The sequence below is a fragment of the Rhinopithecus bieti genome, unplaced genomic scaffold, assembly GCF_001698545.2.
Source record: "Rhinopithecus bieti isolate Rb0 unplaced genomic scaffold, ASM169854v2 scaffold_1012, whole genome shotgun sequence".
In the NCBI taxonomy this organism is placed as follows: domain Eukaryota; kingdom Metazoa; phylum Chordata; class Mammalia; order Primates; family Cercopithecidae; genus Rhinopithecus; species Rhinopithecus bieti.
This window is the reverse complement of record NW_016803312.1, coordinates 2230768-2249851: the sequence shown is the minus strand read 5'-3', so window position 1 is coordinate 2249851 and position 19084 is coordinate 2230768. Positions and strand designations below refer to the sequence as shown.

The window sequence follows — 19084 nt, the reverse complement described above, 5'->3', positions numbered from 1 at the left end:
TTTTTGCATAACCTAAAGGGCTTTTCCTTGTCTTTCCAGGGGGCAGAACATGATTTTTTGGCCACCAACTCTAGCTATTCACTCGGCTTTCTCCAGGGTGAAAGTACCAAACCCAAAGAAAATGGGGTCAGTAAATGATCTCAGTTTCTCCCAGGCTCAGGTTAAACACACAACTTTGCTTTACAGGGATTTGCTGTCTTAAAATTTTGAAATACTACAAGCGCCTGTTTATTGCTATGGTTTCCGTCAGTGTCTCTAATAGCTCTATGCAGCTTGTGGCTAAAAAAAGGTAAGACGACAAATAGTGAGTGGACACAGCTATGCCCGGTGAGTCTTATTTCCTTTCTTCTATGTATGGCCCTGGGACATAAAGAGGAGGAGAAAAACAACTTACCTGTAAAATATAGGAAGCTAATTCAAACACCACTTCACTGTCAACGTCAATAAGCTCCTGAAAGGAAAAACAACAAAGGAAGACACGTTTGGTATTTAACAACCACTTTTCTCTTTTTTTAAAAATGACAGCTCTTCTTCGGGAGGATTACTCAGCCCGGGAGTTTGAGACCAGCCTGGGCAACATAACAAGATCCTGTCTCTACAGAAAATTAAAAAATTAGCCAGGCAGGATGGTGCACGTCTGTAGACTCAACTGTTTTGGAGGCTGAGGTAGGAGGATCTCTTAGCCTGGGAGGTTGAGGCTGTAGTGAGCTGTGATAGCACCACTGTACTCCAGCCTGGGTAACGGGGTGAGACCCTGGCTTAAAAAAAAAAAAAAAAAAAGGAAAGCTTCCTTTTCTGAGGATTTGCTCAGAATCTTCCATATTCATAGAACGTCTTGAGTCTCTGAGACCACTGCCCTGAATTATTCAGTCCTAAACACTCCCAACATCCTTTTTGCTGCTCTTAGCTGGGATGGACTAGGGGGCTCGGGCCTACCCGATTATCTCAAAGGCCTCATCTTTACATCTTTCAAGAAATTAAGAGGCAGACTAGGCCCCAGCATTTTACAAACCTGTTTGTTAATGTTATTAATCACTGGAACAGAGATGCTTGACAACAAAACGCATTTTCTGTATGAACTAAACTCAGAACGTTATGGAAAGAAAGGCTTTATTGAAAGGCTTTGTTTGAAAGGAGTGTTCAGTGGGATTGTGACTCCTTAAAATTAAATACAAGGTGAAAATACAGTTCTTCAGTTGTACGAGCCAGATTTCTTTCACGTGCTCTACAGTTCATGTCGCTAGTGACTACCGTGTTGTCAGCTCAGATACAGAACATTTCAACCACTGTAGAAAGTTCTACTGGTCAGCGCTGTTACAGAGTGTATGTTTCACAATGTTTCCGCCTAGTAGTTCTTCCCCCAAATACTTAATTGTGATCTAGGGACTTGGTCTTCAAAGCACTTAAACCTCTCATTGGTTTTTGAAAAAATTCCTTTTTTCTCTCTCTCTTTATATTTTTGAAATTTATATTTCAAAATGTATATAGTTCATATTTTTTAAAACAGCCTTTTCTTTTTTTTTTTTTTTGAGACAGAGTCTCGCTGTGTCACCCAAGCGGGAGTACAGTGGTGCAATCTCGGTTCAGTGCAACCTCCACCTCCCGAGTACAAGTGATTCTCCTGCCTCGGCCTCCTGAGTAGCTGGGACTACAGGCATGCACCACCACACCCGGCTAATTTTTTTGTATGTATAGAGATGGGGTTTCACCAGGTTAGCCAGGCTGGTCTGGAACTCCTGGCATCAGATCATGTGCCTGCCTTGGCCTCCCAAAGTGTTGGGATGATTACAGGTGTAAGCCCCCATACCCAGCCAAAACAGCTTTATTGAAATAGAACTAAAACACCTCAAAAAACTGCATATGTTTAATGTAAACAATTTTATGAGTTTGGACAGATGCATACACCCATGACACCATTACCACAATCAAGGTAATAAACATATCTATCATATCCAAAGATTTCCGTGTGTGTGTGTGTGTGTGTGTGTGTGTATGGTACAAACACTTAGCCTGGCATGGTGGCTCATGCCTGTAATCCCAGCGCTTTGGGAGGCTGAGGTGGATGGATCACTTGAGCCCAGGAGTTCGAGACCAGCCTGGCCAACATGGCAAAACCCCATCTCTACTAAAAATACAAAAATTAGCCTGGAGTGGTGGTGCATGCCTGTAGTCCCAGCTACTTGGGTGGGAGGGTCACCTGAGCCTGGAAATGTTGAGGCTACAGTGGGTCGTAATCATGCTACTACGCTGGTGACGGAGAGACCCTGCCTCAAGCAAACAAACAAACAAACAAACAAAACAGCAAACCCACTAAACATGAAAACATGACCTACATTAATAAACTTCTAAGTGCACAACACTGTCTCATTATACATAGCTCACGTGTTAAAGACAAAGAGAAGCCTTGAGTTCATCAGCATGTCAGAATAATACACAATTGAATTGATATCCTATGTCTGGTGTCAAGCTGAAGCACAAACGTCCATCTTTATTTTTCTTTCCCTAATATCACTAGATCCCATAGTGGCTGACTGGATGACAGAGAGCTAGAGGTAAAAGAGATTTAGAGACTAGCCAGCCTGACCCTGAGAATGGAATCCAAAAACATTAAGGGACTTTGGAAACCACAGGGCCTTAATGGCACTTAAGGGGCCGGGAACAGACCCCCAACTATTTGTCCAGTATGTGACCTCCCTTAGGACTTCCATTTCCCCTAAAATCAATAGAAACCCAGTTTCAGCCAACACAGTCTCAGAACATTTATAATGCGAGTTTGCTCAGCAAGAGTTTCTATTCACTTGCATTACAAGCCAGACTCTGATTCAAGGATTTTTTTTTTTTTTTTTTTGGAGACAGAGTCTCATTGTTGTCGTCCGGGCTGGAGTGCAATGGTGTGATCTTGGCTCACTGCAACCTCCGCCTCCCGGGTTCCAGCAATTCTCCTGCCTCAGCCTCCCAAGTAGCTGAGACTACAGGCACACACCACCATGCCTGGCTAATTTTTTTTGTATTTTTAGTAGAGACGGGGTTTCAGCATGTTGGCCAGGCTGGTCTCGAACTTCTGACCTCAGGTGATCCACCCACCTCGGCCTCCCAAAGTGCTGGGATTACAAGCATGAGCCACTGTGCCCAGCCGATTCACGGATTTTCTAATTATTTTTTGAGAGGTCCAGAACTGGCTCCTGCAATTTAAAACAATGCATTCAAGCACACCTGGATCTTTCGAAGGAGAGATATCATTCAGGCTCCTTTGGGCCTGGGAATTTCAAAGCTGGATACTAATATTTGCCCTGGAATCACCTTAGAAGTATGGCTTAAAAGAACTCATGAGAGCCTATGGAAGAACTGGGGACAATAATTCCTTACGTTTAACCAGCTGAAAGAGCTTTATGGCGGTTGGAATTGATAGAGGCTGTCAGTGCTGGGATGTGGAAGAATGTTTGGAATTGCAGTTCTGGGATTAGCAGGTCCCATCAGAATGTAAATCATTTAACAGTGTACAAATGGCTTCACAGAAACACTGTCCAGGGTTACCACAATAGATGGTTTCTACTCTCACTACGTGCGTTTCCATTCCCACCTGAATGCCTTGGAGTGCACTTGTTAGTGTACTGTTGTATATGTGCTTTTCTGTCAAATATTTACACCTATGTTACAGCCAATGGTCGACTGCGGGCTAATATTTAACATCTGCTGAGGCTTATCTGATGCACAGCTCAAAACCAGCCATCAGAAAATAACACTTTTAAGTGCGAACATAGCTTTTAGCTTGCTGTTTGATTCATCTGATAAACGAAATTGTCTATCTATACCTGCGTGGAGGCGGGGAAAATGAAGGAAGGTCTTTTATTCTATTCTACACAGCCCATTATGTGGTTCCAGGAGAGTATCACTGGTGAACATTAACTGTAACGTAACTGTTATCCATAGGAAAGCTACCAAAAATGCACCATCAAATATCTAACCTGATTGATTCTCACCATAGTTGTTCTCGGCGTAAGTGAGAACTGGCAGCGTTAACTGTGGTCACTTTTCGGTTGAAAAGTCTGACCTTGACCATCTATCTCCCAGTGAAGATACCAAAAACAGGAAGAGTTGAAATGTGGCCAGTGGCAGGGGAAATGATTGAAGAATCAGGTGCCCCAGGCATTGCACATGCTTACACAATCTGATGGAAAGAGCCGCATTATCACTTCTGACCTCGCCTATTTAACATGCATTGAGTTGAAAGATCATTTCATTGGATGTTCTCAGAGGACTCAACACAAAGACCAAAAGGGTGTGGATAAGAACCAGTCTAAGGTGGTGGGAAGACATCCTGACAGTCTTTGCCCAATTCCCCAATGTCACTTGTTCACGATGCCTTTTCCCCCCTGTACACCTCACCGTGCTTCCAGGTGGCTTTATCCTTAAGATTCTACTGCAGTAGGGCAGAGCTCTAGACTTCTGGCTCACTCTGAAAATTTCCCATGGTACTGCAAAATCTGAAAGCCAGCCAGGCACAGTGGTTTAGGCCTGTAATCCCAGCACCTTGGGAGGCTGAGGCAGGCAGATCATGAGGTCAAGAGATCAAGACCATCCTGGCCAACATGGTGAAACCCTGTCTCTACTAAAATACAAAATGAGCTGGGCGTGGTGGCGCATGCCTGTAGTCCCAGCTACTCGGGAGGCTGAGGCAGGAGAATCGCTTGAACCCGGGTGGTGGAGGTTGCAGTGAGCCAAGATAGCGCCAGTGCACTCCAGCCTGGTGACAGAGTGAGGCTCCGTCTCAAAAAACAAAACCAAACCAAAGCACCCTGAAAGCCAAGTTCCACAGAGAGGAGTTAACAGGTGTTTTCAGGGGTCCTCCTAGCAGAAATGTGCTCCCACAGAACATTAAGAAAATGACTCTCCCTTTTCCTTATCTGACTTTTTCAGTGGTCCAGAGGTGGCTTTTCATTTATTTATTTTTTTTTTTTGAGACAGGATCTCACTGTGTCACTCAGACTGGAATGTAGTGGTGCAATCTCAGCTCACTGCAACCTCCGCCTTCTGGGTTCCAGCAATTCTTGTGCCACAGCCTCCCAAGTAGCGAGGATTACAGATGTGCACCACCACACCTGGCCAATTTTTTTATTTTTAGTGGAAACAGGGTTTCGCCATGTTGGCCAGGCTGGTCTCAAACTCCTGACCTTAAGTGATCCACCCACCTTGGCTTCCCAAAGTGCTGGGATTACAGGCGTGAGCCACCGCGCCTGGCCAGAGGCGGTTTCTTTCATGGGTTTCTGCTCAAGCAGAGGAACTACACTGGCGGAGACCACACAGTGTGCAAAAATCCCATTTTTTCCTGGGATTCTGGGCTTTCCCCTTAACTAAGGACAAGATGGGATCATAGGAGGAGCAGAAGACACTTCCAGGAGGCTTGAGGGTGGCTTCCGTCTGCCTCATGCAGGGGCTGAGGTGTGACATTCCTCTGTGCTTATGCAATCCACATCTCTGTGGTGAAGACCCCAGTGCTCCTGCAGCCATTGGAGGAGAGGTTTCTGCAGGGTCGTTGACTGAGCTGGAATCTTGCCTGGGAATCTTGGACCGTCTGGTGGGCATGGAATAACTTTACTTTGAGACTAGAGAAGCCCAGAGGGACAACACTGGCAGGAGGGAATGTAAGGTCCTTTGGTGACTGTGGCCACTGGGTGTATACTTTAGGCATCTGCTTTCCTTACTACTGAATAATGCATGCTGCTTCCTTTGATCTTTTGAGAAGTGGTATGGAAAGACAAACCGTGACCATCTGCAGGTGTGTGTGTGTGTGTGTGTGTGTCTGTGTTTGCACGTGCATACGTGCTCTGAGTAGGGGTGGGAAGGGCGGCCCCATTTCCTCCCACGCTGTGTTGTTTTATCCCAGGTGACTGAACTGCCGAAGGAAGAGATCTGAGGTCATTCATCAGCAGCACCATGGCTAACAATATTCTCAGAAAGATCTCCCTCTGAGGGCCTCCAAGTGTTTCTAACAAGTGGCCACGTGGGAACCCCAAATGGCAGGTGTTATGGATGTTCTCCAAGAGTCCTGAGAGCCGGAGGGCCTCTTTGCTCGGAGGGACTGGGTGGTGGTCTTTATACTCAACCAAGAATCTTAATGAAAAGCAGCCCACCATGGTCCGGAATTGCAGGAATTCCAACTCTGATGTAAGACGAATGAGAATTCCATGAGAAAATGTAATTGACAACCATATGGTAGGTTGAGAAGATTTTGTCAAGGAAAATCTTTGCAAAGTCCACTCAGAACCACTTCTAGGGTTAGGAAAGCCATCAAGGGTTTTCCTAACGAATTCTCACCAGTTATCACCACGTTTATTCTTACCCACAAAACATCTAAAGATGATAGATAAGCTATTCTCCTTAAGATTATTTCTACTGTCCCCTGAAAGTCCCATATTCTGGTCTTAACCCCCCAATGCCGTGGGGACATGGACTGAACCACCTGACCTTCAGTTTGATTTTCCTTATCAGTAAAATGGGGATAACAATTTCCTTTCCAATTATTTTACTGGGTTTGGTGAGGCATAAATGGAGAAGTGACTTGGAAACGATAAAACACACTACAATTATTAGGTCTATATTATTTATTTCTGCTGATGAGTATCTATAGATAATCTGAACTCCACAGTTTTGCCTTTGTTCTTTAGTATATCTTAGCATTTATAGGAATCTTTACTAAGATTTTGTTTTAAAAGAGATGGGTAGTGTGTGTGTGTGTGTGTGTGTGTGTGTGTGTGTGTGTGTGTGTGTGTATACTGGTCACCATGTCTGTGGTGTATTTTATGTGTCAACTTGACAGGCCAAGGGTTACCCATTATTTACTGATTTTTGAGACAGGGTCTTGCTCTGTCACCCAGGCTAGAGTGCGGTGACACCATCTCGGCTGACTGCAACCTCTGTCTCCTAGGTTCGAGTGATTCTCGTGCCTTAGCTTCCTGAGTAGCTGGGATTACAGGTGCCTATCACCACAACCGGCTAGCTTTTTGTACTTTTAGTAGAGATGGGGTTTCACCATGTTGCCCAGGGTGGTCTCAAACTCCTGGGCTCAAGTGATCCACCCATCTCAGCCTCCCAAAGTGCTGGGATTATAGGCGTGAGCCACTGCATCCAGCCCTGAGTCGCCCAGATTAAACAGTTTCTGGATGTGTCTATGAGGGTGTTTCTGGATAAGATCAGCATTTGAATCAGTGGACTCAATAGACCACCCTTCCCAGTGAGGGTGGTCATCACCCAATCCTGGAAGGTTTGAACAGAACAAAAGATGGAGGATGGAGGAGCTCGCCCCTTTTTTCATTTTTCTTTCTTTCTGTCCCTTGCTTTTTGAGCTGGGACATCACATTTCATCTTCTCTTGTCCTTGGACTGGGACTTATACCACTGGCTCCCTGGTTCTCAGGTCTTTGGACTCAGCCAGTGGACTGACACCACTGGCTTTCCTGGGTCTCCAGCTTGTAGACAGCAGACTGTGGGATTTCTCAGCCCCCATGATCTTGTGAGCCAACTCCTCATAAGAAGTCTCTTTCTGATATCTGTATATCTATATATATCCTATTGGTCCTGTTCCTCTGACTAATACACCGTATATCATTAAAGTGGGACACAATGCCCATATTTAGCCCAACTTTCTCTCTTCTTGTGGCTCTATGCCTCATTGCACAACTCATCATGACTACGCAAAGTTGCCCCCGGGGCAAACAGGGGCTGTGGTGCAGGATGAGACTGATGCGATCTTGCACAATTGCTCATTCTTAGCCCTCTGCCAGTTTTTCAGCATCAAGTCACTTCATGTTTGTCTAATGATCCAAGAGGTGAATGCCACTCGTGCTCAGCCACAGCCCTAATTCTGCCCCACTGGGATTTCTCACGCTGTCCACCCCACGGCAGACAGCCCATATCAGGATCTCAAGGAATCGCTCTTTATTAAGTTCTATTTAAAAAAATTTTTACTTTTACTTATTTATTTTTGTCGAGACAGGGTCTTGCTCTGTTGCCCAGGATGGAGTGCAGTGGCACCACTATAGTTCACTGCACCCTTGAACTCCTGGGCTTAAGTGATCCTCCTGCCTCAGCCTCCTGGGTAGCTAGGACCACAGACGCACACCACCATGCTTAGCTAATTTTAATTTTTTTTTTTTTGTAGAGATGGGGGTCTCACTATGTTTCTCAGGCTGGTCTTCAACTCCTGGGCTCAAGTAATCCTCCTGCCTTGGCCTCCCAAAGTGTTGGCATTATAGGTGTGAGCTACTGCGCCTGGCCTGTAATCATTCTTTTAGAGGTCATGGGCACAGCCAAGATGACAGATCCATGTAAGTTTGTTTCTTGAAAGTTGAAAAAGAAGGTACCTGTCTATCATTCTCTCATTCCCCCTCTGTCCTACAAGGGCACGCTCTAAACCTGCATCAATGAAACTAAGAGGTAAGGACGAGAGCTCTGTAAGTCTGAGGCTGATATTTATGTTGTCCTGTAGAAGGTGATTCTGGGCTTTGGCTTGGTTCTCCCACCTACAGATGAGATGATGTCATCTGATCATTAGCAAAGCACATTGAAGATATTGAATAAAGACCATTTATTTCAATATCAACAAGAGAGATAGCATTTAGACCTAAACTGCAAATGTGGCCCAAGGATGATTACCTAAACTACTTTTTTTTTTTTTTTAAGAGACGAGGTCTCTGTCATCCAGGCTGGAGTGCCCTAATGTGATCCTAGCTCACTTCAGCCTCGAACTCATGGGCTCAAATGATCCTCCCATCTCAGCTTCCCAAGTAGTTGGGAATACAAGTGTGTGCCACCACGCCTGGCTAATTAAATACTTTTTTTTTTTTTTTTTTTTGTAGAGTTGTGGTCTTGCTATGTTGCCCAGGCTGATCTCAAACTCTTGGCCTCCCAAAGTTCTGGGATTATAGGTATGAGCCACCACGCAGAGGCTCCTAGACTAATTTGAACAAGACTTGCACCCTCCCAAGAGCACCCATAAAGCAGAAATTTTAAGCCTTTTCCTTTATGTCATGATTTGTTCTCAGTGCAATGTAGGCAATAATATTCGGTGATTTCTCAGGAAATATGCAAATCCTTGCTCCCTGGGATTGGAAAGTAACCAATTAAAAAATAATTTTCTGAGCATCGGCTATGTGCCTAGAACAGTGATAGGCCATGGAAGATGAGCTTAAAAATCCACTCAGAAAATGCTGGTACCAACTTCTCCTCCAGCCGAAAGAAGCATATTTCAGCCCATCTCCAGATGACAACCACAGTCCTGTTTCTTTGGTTATCACTGCTGGGGAAGGTTAGTGCTTGTAGACAAAGCATAATTGAAATGTGATGAATGTCCCTAAAGAGTGCATTGCCAGCCGGATGTGGTGACTCACACCTGTAATCTAAGCACTTTAGGAGGCCAAGGAAGGAGGATCACTGGAGCCCGGGAGTTTAAGACCAGCCTGGGCAACATGGTGAGACCTTGTTTCACTTGGAAGCAAAATAAAACAAAACATACGAAAAAAACAAATTAGCCGGGTATGGTGGCGCACGCCTGTAGTAGTCCCAGCTACTTGGGAGGCTGAGGCAAGAGAATTGCTTGAACCTGGGAGGCGGAGGTTGCAGTGAGCTGAGATTGCGTCACTGCACTCCAGCCTGGGCGACAGAGCGAGACTCCGCCTCATAAACAAATACATAAATAGTTCATAGCCAATCCCTTCGGACCAGGGCAAAGTTATACAGGTGAAATATTAGATTCCTGATGTGATCTTAGAGACCAGAATAGATGCCCCTTTATTAACTAGAGTAGATGCTAAGGTTAAGTTACCTACAGGTCAAGGGTTCAGGACAAGCTGGCCTAGCAAATTTCTCAATTTCTGTGGCTAAACTCTCTACCAATAGGAGCTGTCAACGCTGGTTTACAACCCAGATCATTACAACTCTGACTGGACAGGGGGCCAGTGTTACAAACATTCTCTTCTGAGGAACTACCGCAGACTTTAGGCTAACGTCAGCAGTCCACAGAGGCTGCACGCAAACTGTCGTTGTGTTCTATAGTTCACCTTGTGAGGTAAAGAGCCTCAAATTCCACCTCATTTTAATGCTAAAAGCCACCCCAGGAAGGAACCAGAGGTCATGATGTTAAGTAAAATAGGCCAGGCACAGAAAGACAAAGTTCGTATTTTCTCGCTTAACTGTGGGAGCTAAAAATGAAAACCATTGAACTCATAGAGACAGAGAATAGAAGGATGGTTACCAGAGGCTGGGAAGGGTGGAAGGAGTGGGGGAGACGGGGATGGTTAATGGGTTCAAAAAAATAGAAAGAATGAATAAGACCTAGTATTTGATAGCACAACAGGGAAACTGTAGTCAATAATGATTGAATTGTACATTTTCATATAAGTAAAAGAGTAGAAGTGGATTGCTCATAACACAAAGGATAAATGCTAAATGCTTGAGGGGGTGGATACCCCATTTGCCCTGATGTGGTTATTACACATTGCATGCCTGTATCAAAATATCTCATGTATCCCATAAATATATACACCTACTATGTACCCACAAAAATTAAAATTTAAAAAACCAAGACAAAAATCCCATCCTAAAGTGAACATGGGACATATGTCACCTATATGTCTACCTGCGATAAACACACTCGACACTCCTTCATAACTATGCGTAACTTTTCCCCAAATCTGCTGAGTGTGTATGAGTCTATTATGTAATACGAACACCATGAGGCATAAAACCCAACCTGCCCTTTCCCTCTTCAAAAAGAGCACCTTCAGTCCACGCTGGAAACTTTGGCTTCTCAGTTTGCAAACTGGTGCTGCCAATACAGCCCTGCTTTCTCCTAGTTAGCCATCTGGTGGCCTTTCGGATGATACTGATGGTGCATCCAGTCATTCTGACAGCCACGCATACCACCTAACCTCAATCAAGTAACTATCAAAGTACTTCTCTGAGGAAGTGAATGGAAAGGTCTTTCAACGTGAGCGCCAATTTTCTTTTCTCTCTGAATGTTTGCGTGTGGAGAAGATGGGGAGCTGTTGATTTCTTGATTTCTCTTATAACTGTAAGATGTATCATTTGTGGAAATCTTTCTGATAAAAAACTAAACGGACTCTGTCATTTATGACCTCTGCTTGCAAAGCTTTCAGACATCACTGTGATGACTAATTTTTGATGGTGTATAATTTTCTGTCAGTGCAGAACCCAGAATAGGCAGGATTCAATCCAGCCTGAAGGTGCGGGAAGAGCTGAGGGTCCACATCCCCTGCCTCGCTCCCTTCTCATGGGATAAATCCCGAGCCTCCTGCAGGGGCTGATGGATGAGCCCCTCCAGTTGGCTGTTGGAAGCCACACCGGAAGAGGGAGAGGAGCAGATGGAAAAGGCTTGGCGGGAGAGCTGTGCCATCTCATCAGTCTCTTTCCAGGGAACACACACCATTCCAGGTAGGCTTCCTGTGGGAGTTTCCCATGGAACGGGACACACATTTCTAAATGAGATGTATCTACGCACTGGCCAATGTCCTCTCTATCACCCACCTGTCTCCTTGGCGAGTTCAAGCACATCAGACACACTGTTGGACCATGTGGGAATCTCATTCCACACTTCTTCCCACTCCACCTGAAGGACACAATGACAGCCCCGGTGTCTCATATTCATATTTTAATTTTCTGCAACTTGGATAGATAATGACTACGTTTTCCTGCTCTATTGTATAAAGTAGAGGGGTGGAAGGGAAGAGAAAGTGAGAGGGACGTCCGCTGTGGCCCTGCCTCCTGCCTGCTGGGAAAGAGAGCGGAAGGTAGGAAGGCAGTGTTCACAATCTGGGAAAAATAGCAAAACAAAGCCAAACACCTTTCCTCGCCTTTCTGCTATTATAGAGATGAGAGGTTCGTTCTCTGAAGAACAGGAAGCAGGGATGAAGTGGACCGGAAGTGCAGGAATTACACAGAATTCTATACCTATTATGGAGACTGTTCCCTCCAGATCCCTGGATGTGGGAGGACATGTCCCAGGCAGGAAGGGAAGGGTTTTCTCTGGAGAGAATGGAGATCCAGAGAGGAAAGACGTCCAGATACCAAGACACTGATATTCGGGGTTCCCCAGGGAAAGAACCAGCTTGCGACGGGATCACGTCACAGGGACACCCACTGGGGGACCATTCCACCCTGAAATGGAGCATCTGCTTAGTTTCCAAGTGTGAAGCGATAGACCAGGGCCAGCAGACAACTGAGGAAGCCTCGTACAGGAAAGAGAGACCAACACAAATAAACTGGAAAAAAAGAGCTGGAAGGAAACACAGAATAATAATGATAACTAATATTATCAGAGTGATAAGAGAGGATATTATGTTCCTGAAACAATGATAGCACAATATTTTAAAAATCAGATAATATAAAGAAACTCTTAGAAATTAAAACAAACAAACAAAAAACAAAACCATAATGGCAAAGGTGAGAAAGTCCAGAGAAGAGATTAAAGTAAATCCCTACAAAGCCTCCCAGAAAGTAGAAGAAAAAGACAGAGACAGACAGCTGGAGAGACAAGGGATCAGAGCGGGAGGCCATGACGAGCACTTGATAAATAGGAATTCTGGAAAGAGAGGACACAGGCAAGAGGGGAGAAGATATCAAAGAAGCAATCCAAAAAGAACCCCACAACTAAGAAAGAATGCACGTCACATCTCCAGACTAAAGTGCCCGTTGAACACAGAGTACAATGGATTTACAAAGACCCACATCAGGGCACCCATCCTGAAATTTTACATCAAAAGGAGCAAAAAGGAGTTCCCAAAAGATCCCATTGTTGGGGGCCAAAGGGGAATGGATAGGATGGTGGGCTTTTCCAGAGCAATGCCTTTGGTATTCTGAGAGAAAAATTTTTTGGTCTATTTCTGTATCCAGTCAAACTATTCATTAGATATGAAGCTAGAATAAAGACTTTTTCAGATATGCCAGGATCCAAACATTTTACTTCCCATCTGTGCTTTCTCTGGATTGACTGCAGGATGTTCTCCAGTGAAACAATGGTGTAAAACAAAAAATGAAAGTCTCCGGATCCATGAAACAGAGGACCCAATACACAGCGAGGGAGAAGGAAAGACCCTGATGGGGATGAGACATTCCGGGTTGAGACTCTGCATGAGACCAAGTCCAGGCTGGAGCAGGAGGATAGAGGAGCGTAAGAGAGAGGTCCTGGAAAAACAACAGCAGTAGCAGCTGCCACAGCAACCAAAATCAAACCAAAGAGGAACGAGAACTACCTGATGTAGCTGGAAATTAATATTGGTAGACATCTGGGAATCTGTAGGAACTTTTGGAGAAAAGTGAAGGGTATGTAGAAACTAAACAAGTGAAAGCAAGGCAAGTATTCCCTTTGGGTAAAACAATGGGTTGTCTAAAAAAGGAGCTGCAACCACAGGATACTACTTGGATTAGTCACGATAATATCATGCTGAAGACTCTCGCTTTAAGCCGGAATTGTGCTATCACTATATTGAGAAAATGGAAAAGGAAATAAAATGTGGGTGGTTATAATCTAAATCTACATCCTACTTTTTAAAAATTTTTTTAGACAAAGTCTTGCTTTGTCCACCAGGCTGGAGGGCAGCAGTGTGATCTGGGCTCTTGGATTCACTGCAACCTCCATCTCTGGGGCTCAGATGATCCTCCCACCTCAGCCTCCAGAGAAGCTGGGACTACAGGCATGTGCCACCACACCCGACTAATTTTTGTGTTTTTTGTAGAGATGGAATCTCACTATGTTGCCCAGGCTGGTCTCAAGCTCCTAAGATCAAGTGATCCCCCCACCTCAGCCTCCCAAAGTGCTGGTATTTTACAGGCGTGAGCCACTGTGCCTGGCCATCTTCATCCATCTTAACAGGAATTCAATAAAATGAATCAATCTAGGAATAATACCCTGTGTCAATTATTTACCTATATGGAGGCAAATACTAGAAGAAACAGCTAAAACTGTTGCAAGTGGCAGGAGTTGCAGGGAGGAGGCTGTTTGTCATAACAAGCCTTGTGGAACCATTTGAGTTTTAAATGATGTCATATATTACTTTGATAGAAACCAATATTAATACTTTAAAAAGTGAATGAAATTGGCTGGGCACCATGGCTTACACCTGTAATCCCAGTGCTTAGGGAGGCCGAGGCGGGTGGATCACGAGGTCAGGAGATGGAGACCATCCTGGCTAACACGGTGAAACCGCGTCTCCACTAAAAATGCAAAAAATTAGCCGGGTGTGGTGGCGGGCATCTGTAGTCCCAGCTACTGGGGAGGCTGAGGCAGGAGAATGGCATGAACCTGGGAGGCGGAGCTTGCAATGAGTTGAGATTGCACCACTGCACTCCAGCCTGGGCGACAGAGTGAGACTGTCTCAAAAAAAAAAAAAAAAAAAAGTGAATGAAATTGAACTTTGGAAAAGTAAAATAAGCAGCTTATTTTACCTTGACAACTTAGATTTTAATATATGGTAGGAACCATTCCCCAAGAGACAGGGAGGGAGCAGATATTAAACCCACACTGGATAAACCCAGGCGTCTGGGTATCAGCATCGGGATGGGTTATCTGGGTCTAACACCACCCTCTGGGCTCTTCAAGGCCCCCAAAGCACCAGGGGGCCGTGTGGGTGGCACAAAGAGAATCACAGCCAAGAGAAAAAACCTCGGGTCTGAATCCAACGAGCTAATCACATGCCTGGCATGAGACTAAGAACTCTGCATGCTTTATCTCACTGAATCTTCCCAAGAAGGTTGTGGTTAGACCTTATAATCCTTACTCAATTAGAGAGGAAAGGGAAGCTTGGAGACGTTACAGGAGGTGCCCACATTTATTCCTTTTACCAAGGGGCAGGGCTGGGAAAAGATCCCGGGTCTGCCTGACAGCAAAACCTGAACTCTCGATCACTCAGCAGTGCCTATCATGATCTTTACATTGACACAGGTTACACAGGCTATCCAGCCATCCCCCAGTCCTTCGTCTCTGAGTCACTTAGACTCTCTCTCCCTACTTCCTCCTCTGGAAAGCTATTGATTCTTGCTCCATCTCACGCAGAGATGCTGAGGCTCAAATATCATAATATATATAAGAAATTTAAAACTAAAATTTAAATGGCATTTTATACAAATGAAGAGATTATTCTTGATCACGGGAAGGAGACAGGGGCCTTGGGATGCAACTTGGTCTCCTGTATCAATTTGAAAGAAGCTGTCTCTTGGTCATTTGTGGTCATTTATGTGCCCAAGCCCAAGGAAAGATTCTGAGAAGAGAGAGCTGGGTTCTGGGGTGACATTCAGCATGTGGGCTGATGCTGTCGGGACCTTGATCCTAAATGTGGCTGGCTGCAAAGGTGTCGTCACCTCCACTCGGGGCACCTGTAGTATTCAGTTCTGAAATGTATTCTTTTTAATTTTCCCTGAATCGCAAAGTCCTAGGCGTACATGATGTTCAGAAGCCTTCAGTGCCAGCTCAGCATTTGGGACGAGATAGTACTGAACAACTCCTCTCCCTTTCCCCAAGCATCTGCCCAAGTAGGCTTTGGGTCAATTAATTTTTTTTTTTTTTTTTTTGACGGAGTCTCGCTCTGTCACCCAGGCTGGAGTGCAACGGCGCAATCTCGGCTTACTGCAACCTCAGCCTCCCGGGTTCGCTCAAGCAATTCTCCTGACTGAGCCTCCTGAGTTAGCTGGGATTACAGGCGCCTGCCACCACACCTGGCTAATTTTTGTACTTTTAGTAGAGATGGCGTTTCACCATGTTGTTCAGGCTGGTCTCGAACTCCTGACCTCGTGATGCGCCCGCCTCGGCCTCCCAAAGTGCTGGGATTACAGGCGTGGGCCCGGGACAATTTTTTACTTGCCCTGCTCGAGAGTGATTTCGTGGGTTCAGCCTTGCCATTCATTTACTTCCCTGCCCAAGGCTGCCACCTGGTGGAAACCGTTCACCTTTCGTATCTGAACTTGGTTTCAAAGCGCTTTCACATTCATTTTTAAAAAAAAACCAAATACTCTTACAACCTGTATGTAAGGTTAGTATTATTTCCACTTTATAATGAGAAAATGGGGTCTTAGAAGAAAGAATTTGAAGGTACCTGGAACTGCATTTGGTATCTTTTCCCTCCATTCGGCAAAACCCCAAAATGCTGTCCTCTTGAGTGTGCTGGGTTTGAGCCCAGTTTAAGTCCTGGCTCAGCAACCGTCCCAAAACGAGGTCTTTTCACAGAACTGAATTTGATCATTACCAGGCCCTCTGTTATTCTGAACATTTGTACTTGGTGGAACTATTCTGTGCAGTGAATGTGTTGAGGTACTTCCAGAGGGAAAGCGATGGCTGATACCATTCCAACTCGTGTGTGTGTGTGTGTGTGTGTGTGTGTGTGTGTGTGTGTGTGTGTGTATGTCTTAAGGTTTAATGGGCTTTTGCAATCCCCAAGGCCTGAGCTTAATTAAATTTTAAAATCCAGGCAGCAGTATCTCCCTAGACTCCTTTGAATCTATCCATCGAACAGCTCACAGAGAAGTATACGAGGAGAGCCTCCCTCCAGGGTGCACCATAGCCTGGCCATTCATTAGGTATGTGATCTCATCTTCATCACTGGGTAAACAGGGATAAAAAGCAACATCTATCTCTCGGGTTGATGGGTGCAGCAAACCATCATGGCACTTGTATACCTATGTAACAAACCTGCACGTTCTGCACATGTATCCCAGAACTTAAAGTATAATAATAATAATAAAACTTTTAGAAAATTCAGGACACTCTGGGCTTTACATTTATTTATTTATTTGTTTATTTATTTATTTATTCATTTATTTTTAAAAAGAATTGGCTGGGTGCGGTGGCTCATGTCTGTAGTCTCAGCACTTTGGGAGGCCGAGGTGGGCAGATCACGAGGTCAGGAGATTGAGACCAGCCTGACCAACATGGTCAAACCCTGTCTCTACTAAAAACACAAAAATTAGCCAGGCATGGTGGCTGGTGCCTGTAGTCCCACCTACTCAGGAGGCTGAGGCAGGAGAATCGCTTGAACCCAGGAGGCAGAGGTTGCAGTGAGCTGAGATTACGCTATTACACTCTAGCCTGGGTGACAGAGTGAGACTCCATCTCAAGGGGGAAAAAAAAAAAAAACTTATTTAATTTTCCATCAACATCCTGATAACCTAGAGAAAATTCCTTACTGAGATCACAGGAATGGCTGAACCCATCAAATCTTCATTGGAAAGTTCTCTGGTTTGTCCATCTGGAATTTGCCCTGACTGAATGCACTACCTTTAAATTCCTTAGTAAACCTTTTATTCTAACTAATCCTCACACTTCAGGACTTCAGATGAGTCCCTGACATTTTACCCAGGTAAGAGGTAGAACTTAAGCTGTGAATTCAGAAAAACATCTGTTAATTTGCTTTCTGTGGCCCTACATTAGTCAGTTGGTGTATACCTCAAACTCTTCTGCATCTTGTTAATTAAATTTTTAGAGTAAGGGGAAATCCTAGGTTTAGAACTATTTGATTTATTTCAAGGTAGAATGCATTTTGGACTCCAAGTTAATTACCATCAATAAACTTATGCAAAATTCACTCTCAAAGCGGTGTCTATCTCAAAAGGTGTTGAGAAGACTCAGACAATTCACATAAAGCACTCAGCAACAAGCCCCTACATCATGTGAACTTTGTAGGAATGAACATTCTTGTCTATCACTGTTAAAGAGCAGCCGTAAGGGGGTGTGATGGAGGTTGCATTCATGAGACATTCACTGCATTCATTATGTGCATGCGGGGGGTAGCCAGTGGAGTGAGTGTTTCTTTTTAAAAATGTTCTTTTAGGGCCAGGTGCAGTGGCTCACACCTGTAATCCCAGCACTTTGGGAGGCCAAAGTGACTGGATCACTTGAGGTGAGGAGTTCAAGACCAGCCTGGGCAACATGGCAAAACTCATCTCTACTAAAAATACAAAAACTAGCCGGGCGTGGTGGTGCACACCTGCAACCCCAGTTACTCGGGAGGCTGAGGAGGGAAAATCACTTGAACCTGGGAGGCGGAGGCTGCAGTGAGCCGAGATCGTGCCGTTGCACTCCAGCCTGGGTGACAGAGTGATACTGTGTCTCAAAAACAAAAACAAAACAACAAAAAAAGTTCTTTTAGTTGCAGTTCCTAACCTCAGTGATATTCTGCAAGTCCGTCTTCCCAGGCAAGAGGTATGTGCTGGAAAGGGGTGTAGGCATTTTGGGTTATCCCACAAAAGGAGACACTACAAGCTTATGGAGCAATTGGATACATGACAAGGGGCTGTCGCTCTCAACTAGGAATCATCTCTTGAACAGACGTTTTTTCTAAAGAAGATACACAAATGACCAATAGCACATGGAAATATGCTGAACATCACTAGTCATCAGGGAAATGCAAATCAAAACCACAATGAGATACATCCCACACCCACTGGGATGGTTATTAATAAAACAAATTAGAAAATAACAAACGTTGGAGAGGATGTGGAGAAAACCCTTGGACACTGTTGGTAGAAATGTAAAATGGTGCAGCTGCTATGGAAAACAGTAGGGATGGCTCCTAAAAAATTAAAAATAGAAGTACCCTATGATCTGGTAATACCACTTATAGGCATATACCCTGAACAACTGGGAATCAGGTCTCGAGGAGATATTTAGACATCCATGTTCATAACAGCATTATTCATGATAGGCAAAAGGTGGAAATAACCCGTGTCTTTTGATGGATGAATGGATCAACAAAAGGTGATCTTCACATACAATAAAATGTTACTTAGCCTTAAAAAGGAGGGCAGCCAAGCATCGTTGCCCACACCTGTAATCCCACCATTTTGGAAGGCCAAGGCAGGCAGATCACCCGAGCCTACAAGTTCAAGACCAGCCTGGGCAACATGGCTACAAAAAAATACAAAAATTAGCTGGGTGTGGTGGCACACACCTGTAGTTCCAGCTACTTAGGAGGCTGAGGTGGGAGGATTGCCTGAGTCTAGGAGTTGGAGGTTGCAGTGAGCCAAGATTGCACCACTGAACTCCAGCCTGGGTGAGAGAGGGACCCTGTCTTAAAATTTAAAAA

General features: G+C 44.7%; 1 protein-coding gene across 10 annotated transcripts in view; it reads right to left on the bottom strand.

Annotated features, from left to right (window-relative positions):
• FRMD4A (FERM domain containing 4A) overlaps positions 1–19084 on the bottom strand; it is a 367189-nt gene that overhangs the window by 117703 nt on the left and 230402 nt on the right. For all 10 annotated transcript variants that reach the window (XM_017874498.1, XM_017874473.1, XM_017874468.1 and 7 more), the window contains exon 6: positions 395–451. In XM_017874498.1, the coding sequence (XP_017729987.1) occupies positions 395–451 (57 nt within the window). The remainder of the gene's footprint in view (positions 1–394; positions 452–19084) is intronic.